Below are 18,500 nucleotides of genomic sequence, written 5' to 3'. Positions count from 1 at the left end.
GGCTTATCTTGCCAAGGTAGTAGATGGATAATTGAATCAGGAGCATCTAAACACTTGTGTGAAAACTCTCATGATTTTTTAAACTTGAACCCTATTTCAAATCATCGAAAGATGGTTCTAGCTGATGGTAGTTCCTCCCCTATTGTTGGTCGTGGAAATGTTTCATTATCTCCCACTCTCCAATTGACAAATGTGCTCCATGTTCTCTCTTTTCGACAAAATTTAATGTCAGTTAGCTGCGTTGCCAAGGAACTAAATTGTAGGATGATATTTGATTCTGTGTGTTGTATGTTTCAAGACTTGCTGATATGGAATAAGATTGGTGGAGGTTATGAGGAAGGTGGTGTTTATTATATGCATCATTCAATTGGAGCGGCCCATGTTGCAGTCGAGTCTTCGTCTAGTCTTTTGCTGTGGCATCATCGTCTTGGACATCTTCCCTTACCTAAACTTCACAGAGTTATTCCCCAAATTTCTTCATCATCTATCTTACAATATGAAGCTTATCAACTTGGCAAACACCACAGAAGTTCCTTTCTGTCTAGTTAGAGTCCGTCTAATAAAAAATTGTTTGATCTTCTTTATGTAGATATGTGGGGTCCTAGTCGGATTTTGAGTCGGTCTAAATGTTGTTATTATCTGGTCATTATGGATGATTTTTCAAGATTGTCTTGGTTGTTCTTAATAAAAGAAAGATCTAAAGTTTCAAATATTCTCCAATCTTTGATTATTGAAATACAAACTCAATTCTATTCATGTATCAAAATTGTCCGCACTGATAATGCTCTTGAATTTAAGACTAAAGACTTGTTATAATTTTATAAAGACCGTGGGATCGAGCCTCAAACATCTTGTGCCCATACTTCTCAGCAAAATGGGGTGGCCAAATGAAAGCATAGGCAAATTTTAAATATAGCCCATTGCCTAATGTTACAATCTAATATGCCTATATCATATTGGGGAGATACAGTGTTAACTGCTAGGTTCCTCATAAACTGCATGCCTTCATCTTCTGTAGGGGATCATATACCCATCCAAATCCTTCATCCAGAAGCTCTTCTTTTTCATATTCCACCTAAACTGTTCGGGTGTGTGTGGTTTGTGCATAGATTGAGGCAAAATAGGGACAAGTTGGCTGCTTAGTCTACCAAATGTGTTTTCTTTGGGTATCATAAAAATCAAAAGGGATATTGTTGTTATGACCCTATATCCAAAAAGGAGTATATTAGTGCAGATGTCTCGTTCTTTGAGTCTATTCCTTATTTCTCAAGTGTTACTCCCAGATTGCAAGTAGGTCAAAGTGATACTTTTCCTCTACCTGTTCCTCCATTTCTTTTAGAGTTTGCTCCTTAAGAGTCTCTTGTTGAGTATCCTTCTGTGCAACGATATCGGGACCCTCCACTGGTGTACTCACATCGATCACCACCTGATTGCATGCCTTCATCTTCCCCTTCTCTTGAGGTGAGTATTCCTGATCAACTAGAAGCTTCTGTTGTGGATGATGATTTGCCTATTGCTTTACGCAAAGGAAAAAGACAATGCACTTTTCATCCTATTTCTAAGTATGTTACAAATGTGTACCTTGGAAGGAACATGCGAAATTTCATCTCAGTGTTGTCTGCGACATCTGTTCCCTTCAATCATCATCACGCTCTTTTGGATCTAAGCTGGAAGCAAGCAATGCAAGATGAGATGGATGCTTTATTGTCACTTGGTACATGGGATTTGGTTGTTCTGCCCAATAATGCAGATATTGTTGGTTGTAAGTGGGTCTTCACTATCAAGTATAATTCAGATGGCTCCCTTGAGCGGTATAAAGCTAGATTGGTAGCCAAAGGTTATACTCAGACTTATGATATTGATTTCTTTGAAACTTTCTCGCCTGTGGCTCATCTTGGCACCATCCGATTGGTCTTATCTGTTGATGTGCACTATGGGTGGAGCCTTTATCAACTCGCTGTGAAAAATGTCTTTTTATATGGTGATTTAATGAAAACAGTCTACATGCAGCAACCTCCTGGATTCGAGCTTGAGGGCGAGTGTAAGCAGGTGTGCAGTTTGAAGGTGGCCATTTATGGTCTTAAACAAAGTCCTCGTGCGTGGTTCCAAAAGCTCTTTGAGATAATGTCTGCATTTGTCTTTGTTAGGTCAGTCTCAGATCATTCTCTGTTTATTAAAAAATCTTGCTCTGGGATTGTTGTGATGGTGGTATATGTAGATGATATCATACTGATAGGGAACAATGCCAAAGAGATTTCAGATACAAAGGCCCATCTTCAGACGCATTTTGTTACTAAAGATCTCGGTCCTCTCAGATATTTCTTGGGAATAGAAGTTTCAAGGAACCGTGAGGGTTTGGTATTGTCCCAACGAAAGTATATTCTAGATTTACATTCATATTCCTGTTGCAACTATTTAACAAATGCATCCTATTGCAACTTACAAGCATTTAATAAATAATACATAAAAAAAATCATAACTCATATTCCTATTGCAACTATTTAACAAATGCATGCAAGCATTTAATAAATAATACATTAAGAAAAGTAATAAAATTGATTAAGAAGCATACCTTTTTTAAAAAATGAATCAAATGATGTTAATTTGATATTGTGATACTTGCAAGATAGAAAATGAGAAATCAATAAACAAAAAGATTACATGGGGATATGGTTAAATTTTTAAGTGCACAAACAAATTACATATTTAAGCACAGAAAAGTAAAAACATAATTTAATCATGATTTACAAAACCTCTATTAAAGCTCAAGAACATTCAATTGGAATGTGAAATGCAAAAGCATGAGTTTATGGGCAATAATCCAAATGCTAAGCAACTTTTTATAAAATACACTTAGCTAAGATAATAAATAAATTCAAAACACATTTTTTATTTTTCAGATAAGGTTTTCTAAGAAATAATTAACAAGTTTAGTTGTAACTTGTAAGATTCATACTCGATATGACACAAAAAGCAAATGAGGATCACAAGAAAAAAAAAACAATATGACTAATTTTAGGTTTAAAATTTGGATTTTTTCATAATGACTAAAGCAAAGAGAAGAATTCATTGGTAATAAAAACACAATTTTCATCAACTGAGTTACATTAATTTTGTTTTTTAATAAAGAAAAAAGCTATTTCAAAATTTTATCAAATCAGAAATGCATTGCGAAATTTGAAACTAAAAAATCATATTTAAGAACAATACATAGAGAGTGAGAAAGCATGCAAGACAAAGAGCAAGCGACAAACAAAGAGCGAGAGAGTAAGAGAAGAAAAGAGACAGAGAGCATGAGAGAAAAAGAGAGCGAGTGAGAGACAAATAGGAGATAGAGAGTGAGAGAGGAAGAAGAGAGACTCAAGAGTGTAAGAGAGCGACCGAGAGACAAATAAATAAATAAATAAATAAATAAATAAATAAATAAATATATATATATATATATATATATATATATATATAGAGAGAGAGAGAGAGAGAGAGAGAGAGAGAGAGAGAGAGTTGAATAGGGGTTTGACTTTCTCTTTTATAGAGATCATTTATCATAATACCCTTTAAAAAAAGTGTTTTACAATTTTAATTCTTTTTTTTTTTGTAAAAAATCAAAACATGAGGTTAGAATGGGAAGATCGCTTCTCTAAAATGTGAAGCGAGCTTCCCATTTAGGGGAAGCACATTTCTCAATTAGAGGGAATTGTGCTTCCCATTTTAAGGAAGCACATTTCCATTATAAGGGAAAGTGTGCTTCCCAGGGGAAGACAATTCCCAAATTAAAAGTGCACTTCCGTGACATTTTTGAAGCACGATGTTTTACGTCTTGAGAAAACGCGCTTTACCATGTCATGTAGTGCTTTCGGTAAACTTGGTAACAACTATACTACGTCTAACATTTGTTTCAACTAGATATGAAGTTGTGTTCCTTGTGTTCGGTGTTTGATTTTTATACTGTGTAGGCAACTTGGACAAATGGATAATGTGACAGATAACTTCGGTTTGGATCGTATAACTCAATCTGCCCCACCATATGAGCATTTTAACATGGATTTTAGCCTTATATATGGATCTCAGATTGGATCTAAATACCAAAAAATGTTTAAAATGTGGGTAATTTGAGAAATAAATAAGAATTGATATTTTTTTGATATATAAATGCTTTAATCAGTGTCATATTAGATCTAATTATAAAAGATAATAAAACAATTATGGATTTTGTCCCCAAATATGGATCTCAAACTGAATCCAAGTACCCAAAAAAGTTTAACATGTTTATTATGAATTTTAGCCCTAGATATGAATCTTGAATTGGATGTAAATACGAGAAATGTTTAAAATTTGGATAATTTAAGAAAAATAAGATTTGATATTTTTTTGATATAGAAATGCTTTAATCAGTGTCATATTAGATCTAATTATGAAAAATTATAAAAGAATTATGAATTTAATCCCTGAATATGTTCTCAATTGGATCCAAGTACTAAAAAATGTTAAACATGTTTATTATGGATTTTAGCCCTAGATATGGATCTCAGATTGAATCTAAATACCAAAAAATATTTAAAATTTGGGTAATTTAAAAAAAAAAAGAATAGATATTTTTTTGATATATAAATGCTTTAATCGGTATCATATTGGATCTAATTATGAAAGTTTATCAAAAAATTATGGATTTTATCCCCAAATATGGATCTCAAATTGGAACCAAGTACCAAATATTTGAGAAAAAGTATGAATTCATATTTTTTTATATACAAATGCATGGACCATAAATAAAACATAAAACCCTAAAACGTAAGAAAATTAATCATAAATAAACCAAAAACCCTAAACTTCAAGAAAAATAAATCATAAAATCAAAGAAACAATAAATAAACCATAAAATTAAATATAAAAGGTCTAATTCAAACCCTAATCAGAGAAAACCAGCTATAATCAAATGCAAGAAAATTCCTAATCAAATTAACTATACAAACCCTAATTAAAAAAATTTGATTCAAAGCCCTAAACAAAGAAATCAAAGAAAAACCTTAATCAAATTAATTATAAAAATCTCTTTTTAATAAATTTGATTCATAGCCCTAATCAAAGAAAAGCAAAGAAAAAACCCCGATCAAATCAAAGAAAAGAGCCTCAATGGGGGTTGGCGTAGTGGGGTAGGGCCTTGGCTGCTACACAGGCAATCAAGGTTCGATTCTCATGGGTGTGACCTCTCTGTGCAAGCCAATGCGTAGCAGGGGCATGGGTCCTACCCTTCGAGTTTAACGCTGCCGGCATGATGACCGTAGGTATGATAGACTGAGTCAGCACGACCAAGTCTTTGTGCCGGGTGCACTTTCTTTAGGTTATAAATCAAAAAAAATTAAAGAAAAACCCTAATGAAATTAAATATCAAAATCCCTAATTAAAGATATTTAATCCAAAGCCTTAATAAAAGAAAATCAATGAAAAATCATAATCAAACTAATTATAAAAAGTCCTAATCAAAGCTCTAATATTTTTTTATTTAGAGTCCTAATCAAAACTCTAATCAAAGTCCTAATCATAGCCCTAATCAGAGAGAGAGAGAGAGAGAGGGTAGAAAGATGAAAAGGCACATGTTATCCAGCGCGGTCAAACACACCCTAAATGGTCTGGAACCTACAAATTATGACAATACAAATTAAACAAAATATAGATACTAATGATCCGCCTTAGTTAAAAATATGGAGGCCTTTTGTTTATGTTTCTTAAAGATTAATTGTAATAAGTTCATCTAGACAGCAACTACCCTTTTCAGAACAAAAAGAAAAAAATAAAAGCTAAACATGAATGAGTTTTAGACGGCACATACACTGTCAGAATCTAAACACTTCCAGACATTAACCAGCGGCCGACTCGCTCGGTAATGAATTTCCATTGCGGAAGCAACTCTTTGATAAAGTTAGCTACCGCAAGTGATCCTTAGAAGAACCTTTTATTCATTTTTCTTGTTACTTTTTCCTTCTTTGGCAGTTGTCAATTCTTGAATGAAAAATTGGAGGAGCATGTGATTATCTCACTAAATTGTAGTGAAAGCTATTGAAGAGTCTTGTATGCTTCTCTGAAGAAAACCACTTGGAATCTGGTGAAAGTGTGAGCTCGTGATTTTAATGATGTTAAGGTTTTGTCATTTTAGCTTCATGGGTACCTTAGCCTATTGTATGACATGCAGCAATTCATGTTGTCAAGGCCAAAAACCTGGTTGAGAAGCAAAACCAAGTTTTTAAAAACTTGGTTTTTGCCCCTTGTCACCCAAACGAGGCCTAAGCCACTAGCTTTTCTTTTCGGGAGTGTGTGTTCAAGGAAACCACCTCACTTAGATCATTGGTGTAAAAACCCTAGGTTATCCTTGCCCACTAGGGAGCTCTTCAGTGTTTTAGTGTAATAAGTGCAGATTCTGGAACTAATGAACCCATAACCTACACAAAGTATCTAGGTGATCAACATGATTGTCAGCTTCCTACTCATAATCATAATACGCGCAACTGGTTTCCCATGTTTGTGCAGGAAAAAACATGGGAAATGATTCTTGTAGTTCGATCAATTCGTCCAAGTGGAAGACTGCCATTGAGATATGGAAGGTGGGAGGGTGTATTTGCAATGGTGATCAAATTAAATATTCCATTAGGAGAATTTGAGGCCAAATCGTCATCAAATGGTAACTTTGGCATACTGCGTCAGCATGGCTGTCGTGATATTCTCTCTTAGGATTCATTGATTCGCATTAGTAGGCACAAAGAACTCAAGTAATAAGAGGACTGCCTTTGCTTAGATTCTGTGGAATAGCAGAATCAGAAAAGTTTTTTTGGGACGGCTGAACGGGATAAACATATATCCTCTGCACTAGAAACAAAAGAGAGCGACAGAGAAACTAGTGGATTGCCTATTGAGTGGGATTCATCTTTGCATATTTTTGGATCTTTTAGTGGGTATCCCCCTATTACATTCTTCTGTTAATCTGTCAAGTTCTCATGATGCCTTCATATGTGCTAACAACTCAATTTGAAAGTGAGGGGTGGCAGATCTTATATGTTGCATTACTGATATGAAGGTGAATTAGTAGATTTAATCTACATCCACATCACAAATATCATTTTCAGGGAATATTAGTCATTATTTCGACGGATTCTTAGGGAGTTGCTTTTCACACGGAAACCTTGAAAAAATCTTGGCAAAGGGAAACAAAAAAACAAAGGGCGAATTTTGAGTTTCTATTTGACCTTTGACATATCAAGATAATCTTGTTACAAATTCAGATCTCTGAGATTTTGCGGGGTGTAGCATACTATGGAAATTATGCCACGATAAAAGGCAAGTCTGATATTTTTGGAAGAATCAGCATAGTATGGAAAATATACCATCTTGAGAAATCTCAGTGAAACTACAGTTATATACTCGGAATATTTTTTTTTGACAGAGAAAGCTGGGGTAAGGCAGACCCCTACCAGTTATTACAATCATACCATCGGGATTCGAACTTGCAACGTCCCAACACAAGGTGACATGCACTAACTGCTCCTGCGATCGACAGATCCTTGCTAGGATCTTGTCGAATTTGCTGAATGACTGAATGTGGAGGGACAAGTATCAGCAGTTATACGTATGTGTCCATTGTCCAAGATGGTGTTATATACAAAGGTGGCTGAGAAATAGGGAATACTAAATGTTAACCATCCTGTTATTTATTGTAAGGGAAATTACTGTCAAATTATCATTTGCTATGGAACTAAGCTCTTTTATAATTACTGTGGTCTTGGGGCTTATAAGAAGGATTGTCAATGGGTCGGGTTTGACCCGAACCTGACCTGTATCAAACCCTATAGGGTCAGGGTTTGGTGATAAACAAGGAGGTCCGATTAGAATCCGGGTCAGAATAAAAGGGTCTGATTAATATATGAAGCCGGGTATGGTTTGTGAAATTTTATACCAGACCTGGGCCCAACCCGAGCTTCGACTAAGATCCAAATTTTCTCAATGTAGAAAAAATAAAAAAATATTATTTTACAGGGTATATTTCATATAGTCCTTATATGAGATCTGGGTTTGCTTCCACCTGGGTCCAAACCAAACCGAACTTGTTGACAGTGTTGACACCCTTAGTTATAAGTAATTAAGTATCATTTATTAGAGATAATGACAAACTTGTCCAAGAAGGATGGAATAGTAAAGGTGGCTAAGAAGACTGTGTTGGGAATAAAAGTGAGGCGAGAGACGTCATTCACATCCTACCTACAAGGGAACAACTTTGTGCACTAAGCCATAATGCTGTATTTGGACGGGATTCCAACATATCAGTTATTTGTAGTTGTGCCCTCCTTTGCTTTCTTTAATTTATTAAAAAGAAAGGCATACATATAAAAAAACTCAGAGATGCTTTTATGCAGTGGCATTGTAGTACGGTGATGATCTGGAAGCCGTCCATCTCACACATATCTGAAGAATCGAACATCAGATCGGAAACTGTCAGGCAGGTACTGTTCAACAGTATCACTGCATGAAAGCAATTCTAATAAATGTACTGTGGCACTTTAGCTTTCTAACACAAAAGCTCTGAAAAAAAAGAGGACATTCTTTCCTAGACTCCTATTAGATGCTGATAAGCATCAATCTCAGAGTTGCTTGCATAGGCTTGGACACTGTTAAAACCAGCCAGACTCCCGTAAGCCTTTGGAAACATAAGATGTACATTGAATTCCATTATTCCATCTATGCCAAATTGTTAGATGGCTAGAAACCTAACTCGATCCATTGAGCAAACTCCTCTTTACTTTGAATTTACTTTGCATGCTGTTTTGAAAAGGATTGGGGCAGCTTAGATGGTCTTGGTATTACACACACATTGTTCCAGAAAATTAGGACAGGTTCTTGATATTGCGTTGTGGAGCAGAATACAGTACACCAACTTGCGCTAGTGGGTGCACTCAAACGCCTCTTTAAGGTGTGTTTTGGTTAAGTGGAGAGTAGCTTGATATGAACTTGGATTTCCTTTCGAAGATGGAAATGGGATGCATCACCGAGATGGAGCCCCAATTGGTCCCACCCTATAGTATTGAACCCGGTGCGACTGCATTCCTGCTTCATACCTGCCATGCCCAAGGTGAATCGAGCTCATGGCAACCGGGGCCTTCGGGCATCCTGCTAACCTACTAGGTGACTCCAGGGTGGGGGTAGGGGCTAGCGACTCCATGGTTGAGAACTGAAATAGTATAACTCTACCAATCCAGCTACCACATTCGAACTGCATCAAGAAAATGGAACCTTCATTAATATGGTAAATAGGATTCCTAGGATTTGAAGGAGAATGGATGGATTTAGCATAGATAAAGTAAAGTCTGTTGGTGAGTCAATGCCCTGCATAGATGCATAGTGTGTTCCAGTATGTAGTATAAGCATTGGCAATCTCTGTCACAAGGATATTTCATTTTTGTGTAATGTTCCATTAACAATAGTATATAAGTGGACACTGCACTTGCATGGGGGCACGTGTGTAGTAAGAGCCGAAGAGACTATGTTACGAGGTCATAAAACAGGGGTACGTTTGGTATGAGGATATGTACAGAGTGAAAAAAAGGAATGGCGTTCAAGTGTTTTGATCCAACCTTTTTTTTTCATTTGAAACAAGCTTTGGATCATGCGGTTACGATGCATATCTAGATTTTTAAAATCTTCAAAGATCAATAGTCCACATTTATCCAAATTTTATGACAAACATGTTTTTAGATATAATTCCTGACAAACAAACTATGCAGAATACATCTATAAGATCTGTTGGATAAGTTGCAGCTTGCACTTATTGTTTTTACTGTGGATGTAGGTGCTCTTGTAGTACTCTATCATCACTTTATATATATATATATATAAAGGTCACTCGAATGTGAGAATTGAAAATATAATATAAGAACCAGAGTGTGTACTAGACATTTCACTACAAGAAAAACGTTAATTAGCGATGACAATTTACGACAGATTATTTTCGTAGCAAATTTACAACGGATTAGCTAGAGAAAACTAGTCATCCCTAAAATTAGAATTAGCTGCGGAATTAAAGATGAAAAATTTATGTCTTAAAATCCGTTGCTAATTAGCAACGAAAATATTTCATCACAAACTCCGTCGCAACTTTGCGACAATTTTTTTTTCGTGGCTAATTAGTGACGGATTTTGAGACTGAAATTTTCCATCGCTAATCCTTCACTATTTTTCAATTTAAAACTGCCCATTTAGGGCACAAAATTCTCATCTCGTTTTCCCCAAATATCGCCACCCCAAGCCCTTTAAGAGCATCGTTGTAGGTGAGGGTGGGCTCTCAGCGCCGCGCCTCTCTCCTCCCTCGTCTCTCCTTCTCCTCTGCGCCACACGACCCATCTCCCCTTCTCTGCCGACAACCTCCCCTTCATGCCACCGGTCCTCGCAGCATCGTTGGAGCCCTGACACCGTACTCATTTAGGTAACCCCCTAGATCCCTCTCTCTCTCATGCTCTCTGTCTCTCCCTGCACCCCATTTCTCTCTCCTCCCCTGCTCGCCCCTCTCCTCCTCTCCGGCTTCTACTGTTCCCCCTACGGCTGCCGACATGGAGAGCTGTTGGTGACAACGCCGATGACCTCCCCGTCGCCGTCTCTCTCTTTCTCTATTGCCTTTATTCCTCATCTCCTTACATGTGCCGATGATGCCCGACATCCTCTCGTCGCCCCGACCACTATTGTTGCTGCTCAGAAAGCTTCGTCGGTGCCTCCTCTTCGGGCGACCGACCCCGTCCCGCCACCTTTGGTGAGCTCCCTCTTTGTGTAATCGCAGGCCACTTTCGATCTCCTCTTTGCCTCCCATCTTCTTCCTCTTCTGAGTAGTCGCCAACAATCAAAGCCGCTGACGACCTTCATGCACCCCCGATGACCTCGGTACCCCTCAGCCCCTACCATGCACCCCCTTTCGGCAGAGGGCTTTGTCCCTGCCACTCGCTCTATGGCAGATCGACACCGACTGAGTTCTTTCGGTGGGTCGATATGGGCTGAGCATTTTCTTGAGAATTTTCTGGCAGTTGAAAATTTAAAACTTTTGATATTTTCTTGAGAATTTTCTAAGATTTTTTTTTTTAAAAAAAAACTTCCAAGAAAAACCTTGTCGAGAGTGACATTGGCAACTATGATTTTAAAAGTATTAGATGATGAAAACATTGGATTCAGTAATAATTCTATTGTTGCATGTCGTACGTCAATTGGTTGCTTCAATTAACTAGGTGTTTTCTATAATATGAGAATTTGAAGTATACTGTAGTGGCAAGTAACAAAGAAATTATTAGATATACAATTTGTGGTAGAAATGCATATGTGAAGATAGATGTTTGAGTTGCACCTTGACAATCTGTCCAATTCATTTTGATACAAAGTTTCCTTTGCTTTTCAAAATTAAAAAGTGAAGAAGAGAGAGATAATCAAGAAATGTTGTCTGAGATGGTTTGTGCATGTCACTTTTAGACCTTAAACAATAATGATAAAAAAGGGGAACATAGTACATGTTGGGGGAAGTATGAAAAGGAGACCAATAAAGACTTTTTTTTTTTGTATATTAATTGCTATTATTGATTTGGGGTCTCTGCCCTCCTTTCGTTGTGCTTTTGCATTTCCTTATTTCCTTAAGCATACATTTTTACCATCAGATTGTTTGACTATTATCTTGATTATTGCTTGTAATCACTAAACATGACTTTTATAGATTCTTTAACATTGTTTGGTTTCTTGACCATATAAGAATAACCATTAAGGTTATAATTCAACTGCCATTTGAAAACTCATCTCCTTCAAACCCATACAGTTAGTTGGTGTGCCATTGATTCTGATGGTTCTTTCCATTGTGAGAAATACTTGAAAAATAGGGAACTATCCTTTTCCATATTATTGTTTATCTGCCTATCCTGAAGTGTCTCATTAGATTGTTTCTCTTCAAAACTAATGAGTATGCTTTCCTTAAATTGATTTTTTTACTTCTCTTTCTTTGCTATGTAAGGGGGGCTTGACGACTACAGATGTTTTTGCTATAAAGTGGATAGAGACTGGTGCAATACACTTTGAAATGACTGTTTCATATTATGGGTTTGTCAGTGATGGTAATTCATTAACCGTGCTTTATTTGCTAGTGAACATTTGATTCCTGTCAAATAAATATTGGATGCTTCTAAAGCCCTTCTATTGCTTTGTTTTGTTGCACATGATTCTCTATTGGCACATAAAAGAGTACATGTTAGCCGGATTCTCCTCTTGACATGGGTCATATTTGCTTTCTGCATTTTGTAGATGTAATAGACTTGGAATTGCCAACTTAGGTGGTCTTGCCACTAATGCAAATGCGACCAACTGTCACATGGATAAGGCTTCAGATATGGGGATACAACCATTCTTGTGATGTTTTCGATATGACTGGTATTTAACGGGGGGGGGGGGGGGGGTGATAAAATCTATCTGTGTGACATAGACTTCCAGCTATTATGTGACATTTGTAGTCTTTGATTTTCTTATCCTAACTTTTCTAGAGACAGTAGATAGCCAATTTCTTCAATTTCAAACGGATGTGTTAAATAAATATTTTCATGTGAGGAAAATAGTGAGGCCTGTGCATAAGCATCTATAATATGACAATACAGGTGCAGTTTTAGTAGGGGTGATAATTGAGTCGGGTTGGCGGGTCAGCATACCTCAACCCGAACCTGACCCATTTAATAAACGGGTCGGCTGTGGCAAACATGAACCTGACCCATTTATTAAACAGGTAACCCGACACGACCCGCCAACCCGTTTAATAAACGAGTTGGGTTGGGTAAACAGGTTGGCGGGCGGGTCGGGGTCAAGTAAATGAGTTGGCAGGCGGGTTGGCGGGTCGGGTTTGGGTAAACGAGTTGACCCGCTCGCCTAACCCATTTATTAATTAGGTCAGCCGGGTTGGCATACCCCTAACACGAACCCGACCCATTTAATAAATGGGTTAGGAGGGTCGACCCGTTTATTAAACGGGTTAGTTTAAGCCAAACCCGAACCCACCTAAGAGGCGGGTTGGTTGGGTCGTGTCAGGTTTTGCCACCCCTAAGTTTTTGTATGAGTTTTACTTTTCGGTAATGAGTGTCATCTTGGATAGATGTCATTCCCATTAGCACTCTGAGTTCATTTTTTTTTTCTTTTTTTGTGCCAGCGCCACTACATCTATAATTGATTCTCCAAAAGCTGCTATTTCTCAGTAGACAGACATCATTTCAGATCCGTTTGAGTTCATTTTTTTATTTTTATTTTAATTTTACGATGAATTAGTGACGGATAATATTCATCGCTAATATTCAATGATGGATTTTTGATGGTTTGCGATATAATGTATTTCATCGCTAAAATAGCGACGAAATATAATCGATCGCAAAACCAAATCAGTGCTTATTTAACGATGGGCTCGCAACGGAATATGACATTTGCTAATCCGTCGCAAATTAGTGATGAAAGTAGCGATAGATAAGTTTTGCCGCTAATTAGCGACCATGAAATTACGATGGATGATATCCGACGCTAATCCATCGTCAATCCGTCGCTAAAATGTTTAGCAACAGATTAGCATCAGATATCGTCTGTCACCAATCCATGTTTTTCTTGTAGTGTTTCTAATACTTTTTTTTGAAATTCCGACACCACAATATATGTTTGGAGAGAGAGAGAGAGAGAGAGAGAGAGAGAGAGAGAGAGAGAGAGAGAGAGAGAGAGAGAGATCAACATTACTAAGGCAGGGAATCAACAAAAAGTTGAGCCCACAAAAACAAAAAAACAACAACAGACCCAAAACAAAGGGCCGAACATAAAAATAGGAGAACATAGAGATCAACTAGGTTCTTGAGGAAGAGAAGGTAGCTGAATGGGGTGGATAACATGGGAGCAGAGGCGCAGAATTGTGTACACATCAGCCAAGATGCAATGGATGAGCATATTGAAAGCAACCAAAATTTGATGGAAGATGGCATTGTTGCGAGTAATCCACACAACCCACCAAGAAGTAAGAAGCCAAGTTCTCCAGATCAACTGTCACTGCTTGCAACTGCGAACTCGCAGCAGACCCTACAGAAGGTCGAGCGTGAAGGATTCCTGTCGCACGATTACTTCAGGCTGATTTCACGTACTTTTAAAGAGATCCACAAAGATTGAGTAGATCCAAAAGAGATGGTAGGTTGATTCTTTTGCCGCTTGGCAAAGGACCCATTTACTCGGATACTGAAAACCCACCTTCTTGAGGAAGCTGTTTGTCTGTACCCTATCATATAAAATTAACTAGGCTAAGAACCGAGAGCGGGGAGTTAGCCCATTTGCCCATAAAAGATGCTCAGGAAGCCAATCAGCCCCAGGAGGAAGAATAGATCAATGCAAAGTTTTGCTATACAAAACACTGCTAGGCGCAATTGCCCATTGCAAAAACTGCACGTCAAGATCGGGATCACCATCTTGTATGAGGATAAAAGACACGACCTTAAGCCACATGTGACGCAAGTGCGAGATATGAAGCCTGCGGGGATGACATATATAATGGATCGACTGAAAACCGCACTTAGCATGAAGTAGAGGAGCACACAGATTGCCTGAATGGTGTGCCATCCAACATTGCTTCACGACTAGAGCAACCACACATGTCTCCAGAAGCGGCCGCAAAATCATACAAAACGGGAGCACGTGCGTTGGCTGATAATGACACAACGACCTTGACAGTAGAGATATTAGAAACATGAGCATGTGGAAATGGGATGGTGGCAAACTGCTGAACATGAGTGCCATCATCATAGGTCGGATTCTCAAAGCCTCGATAGCGCCAAACAAAGAGGCTCTTGGCGACAGAAAGGATCGAGAACAGAGAAACCACCTACATGAGAACATGAAGGATGGTGGATTCTAAAATAACAGGCTCTCGAGAAGAGCACCAACATCACCATGCGCCGTCAAAGCACTTCTGAAACGAGCACCAAAAGAGCAATCATTAGAGGTAGGATTTATACATTCTTCGAGAGCACCTATCAAAGATGATGATGTCGACAAAGAGGAGCGGGAAACGATTGGAGCACCGGGCAAGCTTGAGCGGCCACCGAAAATGATATTGCCGCTGGCTGCACGAAGGCTTTGTCGGTGGTTGATCGAAACCCAGATAGATCCGATTTTGAAAGCCTGAAAAGATGATTTGGGCTCATGCAGTTTGCCCACCTGCACCCAAGGAGAGAATGAGGCATGGTGTCAGGGCATATGTGATCTTCCACTATCCTGACAAAAAATCAACTTCTGCAGTAAATAGCAATTCAGGAGGATTGTGGCACGCTTACTCTTCCAGATTGGATGCCGTCGAGAGAGAAAAGAGGTGGTACAACGATGACATGCAACACGCTTCCGAAAGTTAAGGGAGAAACACTCAGTGCACCACCAATCCCTAGGCTTCACGCGGTGCAGCTGAGCACGAGAACGAAATTCGGAAAGAGAGAGAGAGAGAGAGAGAGAGAGAGAGAGAGAGAGAGAGAGAGAGAGAGAGAGAGAGAGAGAGAGAGATTGTTTTGTGCGAAAAAACCGGGCAATTCATTGTAGATCAATACTTTTCCCCTCAACAAACAAGAACCTAATTCAACTCATTCTCTGTGTGCCTCTCTCCCTTAAGCCCTGGACAGGTTGGCCGTGTCTTTCTTAAAAAAAGGATCGCATCCCATGACATATCTTTCCTAATTTTGTTATGTTGCCATCACAAGAATGACACACGAAGGAGGTCTGCCAATGCATCTCTCTCTCTCTCTCTAAATTGTTCGATTGGGAATGGTCACTTCTTTCCCACAGCAGCATTCCTTTCACCGTTATAATGATGAGCAAATAAACCTACCCAATGCCCAAAACAACCTCAAATGCAGACAATCATAAACAAACACCACACCACACTTTTCTTGATGTACAAGAGCCTTATCCTAGTAACCAAAGCAATCCACATCCAGACAAAGAAAAATAAAAAAATGAGTGCAGGGGCACCACCAGTACTTATTAAAAACCAAAGTATCATCAGCATCAGTTTTTTTTTTTTACTTTATCAAAGATTTGGCACATCCGCACTGCCCTCAAGAAATGGATATGATTCCCATGAAATGGACCAAATTTGTTTGTGGGCAATGAACTCCTCAATTAATTATCAATAAACCCATCTAATCCACATCAAAAGTACACATGAAAATATCCATTAAGATATAAAAATCACTATATGCTGGCATTAAGAATCCAATGTGCCAAAAAAAAGTTGGATTAATCATAGCATTGTGCTTAACAATCAAATCATCAACCCAACAAAGCAAAATGCCATCTGAGAAGACGATGTCACGCAACTGCGTCCCTCTTTCTGCAATTTTTTTTTTACCACCTTTAACGTATACTTTAAAAAAGAAAAGAAACTTTTCTTTATATTGAATAGTGGGAAGAAAAAGGAGAAAAAGTTTTTTGTTATATTGGTTTTGGCGAAGTCTCCAAAGTAGATTCTTTGTCCTTGCCGTGTACGTGGTGCTAACGTAGGTGGTGGCCGACTAGGGTCATGGAGGTGGGCCCGCCTATTTGGAAGCCCCACGTCAGCATATGGCCGGAATCCGGCGGTCGGCCGGTGGAGAAAAAGAGCATCTTGGTGGTGGGCAAAAGGACCGAGCGGGTGGATCCCACAGAATATCTAAACCATTGATGAGGGCGCCCACAGGAATATGTCTTCGGCGTGGGCCCCATGTACTCGTCATCCCGCCTGAGCGGAGAAAGCTTCTCGGCTCCGGCGTCAGACCCTTGGCTCCCTCGTGGATCACCGGGTCAATAACATGGATCTTGGTCTGTTGTATACTTTGTCTATCCGGGTCAGTGACCCATGGGTAAGTCAAGCTTGGGTCCAGTCCTTATCCTAAGGAATGTTGTCTGGCGTAGTGGGTCCGCTTAGGTAGTTAATCCGAAGAAGCCTCAGTTGAAACCCCACCCGGATCCAAATAAGGTCCAGACGGTTTTAATCCTGGACCAGTTAAAAGATCGCAACCCGCACATGGACCTTGCATGTTTTTGGAGCATTACGAGTGCAAAGCAGTGTCTCCATGCGATGAGTTTAGGATCGCCAATGGATCGTGCCTGATCAAGAGTGATCCGGGTACGTATGATCCCATCTTGTGGATTATCAGAGGTTTATTATCGTGGTGGGCTGTAGGGCCCATTTGCAAATCAGACAATCTTTTATTCAGACCACATCCGAACCAATATCAGTTATAGGCTTAGTCTGCCTCCTGCACAAATGAATAGCTAAGGGGTTATGACCAGATAAGCGAAGCCACGTGAGCGATGTGAAAATGAATCCAATTAGCTTAAGTCACTAATCTGTTTTGGATTGGATAATAATATCTTTCATCTCTGTAATTGAAATCAGCTAGGCCTAGATCAGAATGACCCGGGTACACTAATGCCTACATCCGACCCTTTGACCTGTCCACGATGAGGGAAGAGGTGGCCTTTGCCCAATACAGTTGGACCCGGGTCCACGGATCGAAGCCGTTAGTGAGCTTTTGCTTGGAGGCCAAGGCATGATAAAGAAAGAGGGGTAATCTGGTAAATGTGGTACGTCTCGGCAGACAAGTACAGCTCAGACGCCTTGATCGCCACAGTGGCGCGATGTGCGCTACCGCGTGTAAGTCCAAGCCCCCACATCACACGTCACGGAAAACTGCCTCAACAAACCCCAACCCCACGAACCACCAGTCGTATCGTCCATCTCATTTATACCCTTCGACTTTTCGGTCAATGACAAACAGTCGTACCCCCAGCCCCTTGGGTCTCGGTCGCTTGCTTGAACGCGCGTTGGTTGCGCTTGGTTGTGTGTTACAAACATGCCTTGCTCGGTAGTAGTGCACTTTGAGGACCAAGAAAAAGGACCAAATTAGTTGTGACAACAGTTTCTTTAAAGTCCTCCTTGCCGTCCCAACACAAGGGTGCGTATCCATTTTTGTAATTCACGATCCTCAAAGAAAAAAAAGGCCAGCAGAGGAGAATCATATGTCATTTCACTCCCCTAAGGGGCAAATGTGTACTAATAATAATCATAAAATCATTCACACCAACAATTAGTGCACAAACACTCACCTTTCCATTTCTTAATCATTGCGCTCTCTCCATGCACGAGTGGGATTCACTGTTCATGAGATAGAGAGAGAGGTTTCCAGATAAGTTTTTCCACAAAACCAGAGTGGGAAGTCTTTTTCACACGTACCACTCTCAAAAGCCAAACTTTGGGGGTAGGACGACACCCTCCGCCACCCCCCAACAAAACCCTAGCTTTTTCACATTGTATATAATTGTAAAAAACTTTAAATACACCCCACCACACCCCCTCTTTCACTCACCATCTGGGTTTTCCTCTCTCTCTCTCTCTCTCTCGGTGTTCCATTTCCCCAAGCCTCCCTCCACACATCCCATTTCCATTCAACTCTCATTTAAAAAAA

At 39.2% G+C, this 18,500-nt stretch overlaps 1 protein-coding gene across 1 annotated transcript; it reads left to right on the top strand.

Moving 5' to 3' along the window:
• The first annotated feature begins 111 nt into the window (after window positions 1-111).
• LOC149835270 (uncharacterized) lies at window positions 112-12,412 on the top strand. Its single transcript, XM_090009551.1, has 4 exons — window positions 112-340; window positions 1,355-1,837; window positions 2,000-2,147; window positions 12,304-12,412. Exons 1-4 carry the CDS (start codon window positions 112-114, stop codon window positions 12,410-12,412), a joined length of 969 nt encoding a protein of 322 aa, XP_089865677.1.
• Window positions 12,413-18,500: the final 6,088 nt, after the last annotated feature.

The sequence above is a fragment of the Nuphar pumila genome, chromosome 6 (assembly GCF_984573655.1).
Source record: "Nuphar pumila chromosome 6, dmNupPumi1.hap1.1, whole genome shotgun sequence".
NCBI classification, from domain to species: domain Eukaryota; kingdom Viridiplantae; phylum Streptophyta; class Magnoliopsida; order Nymphaeales; family Nymphaeaceae; genus Nuphar; species Nuphar pumila.
This window is presented reverse-complemented; position numbering and strand designations above follow the sequence as displayed.

What these genes read in the sequence shown, in the direction of transcription:
- LOC149835270 (XM_090009551.1), top strand. Translation starts at nt 112, where the DNA reads ATGGTTCTAGCTGATGGTAGTTCCTCCCCTATTGTTGGTCGTGGAAAT. An exon ending in TGGTGGAGGTTATGAGGAAG is followed by an intron (nt 341 to 1,354) that starts GTGGTGTTTATT and finishes TTGCTCCTTAAG; the next exon opens with AGTCTCTTGTTGAGTATCCT. An exon ending in TCTGCATTTGTCTTTGTTAG is followed by an intron (nt 2,148 to 12,303) that starts GTCAGTCTCAGA and finishes TGCATTTTGTAG; the next exon opens with ATGTAATAGACTTGGAATTG.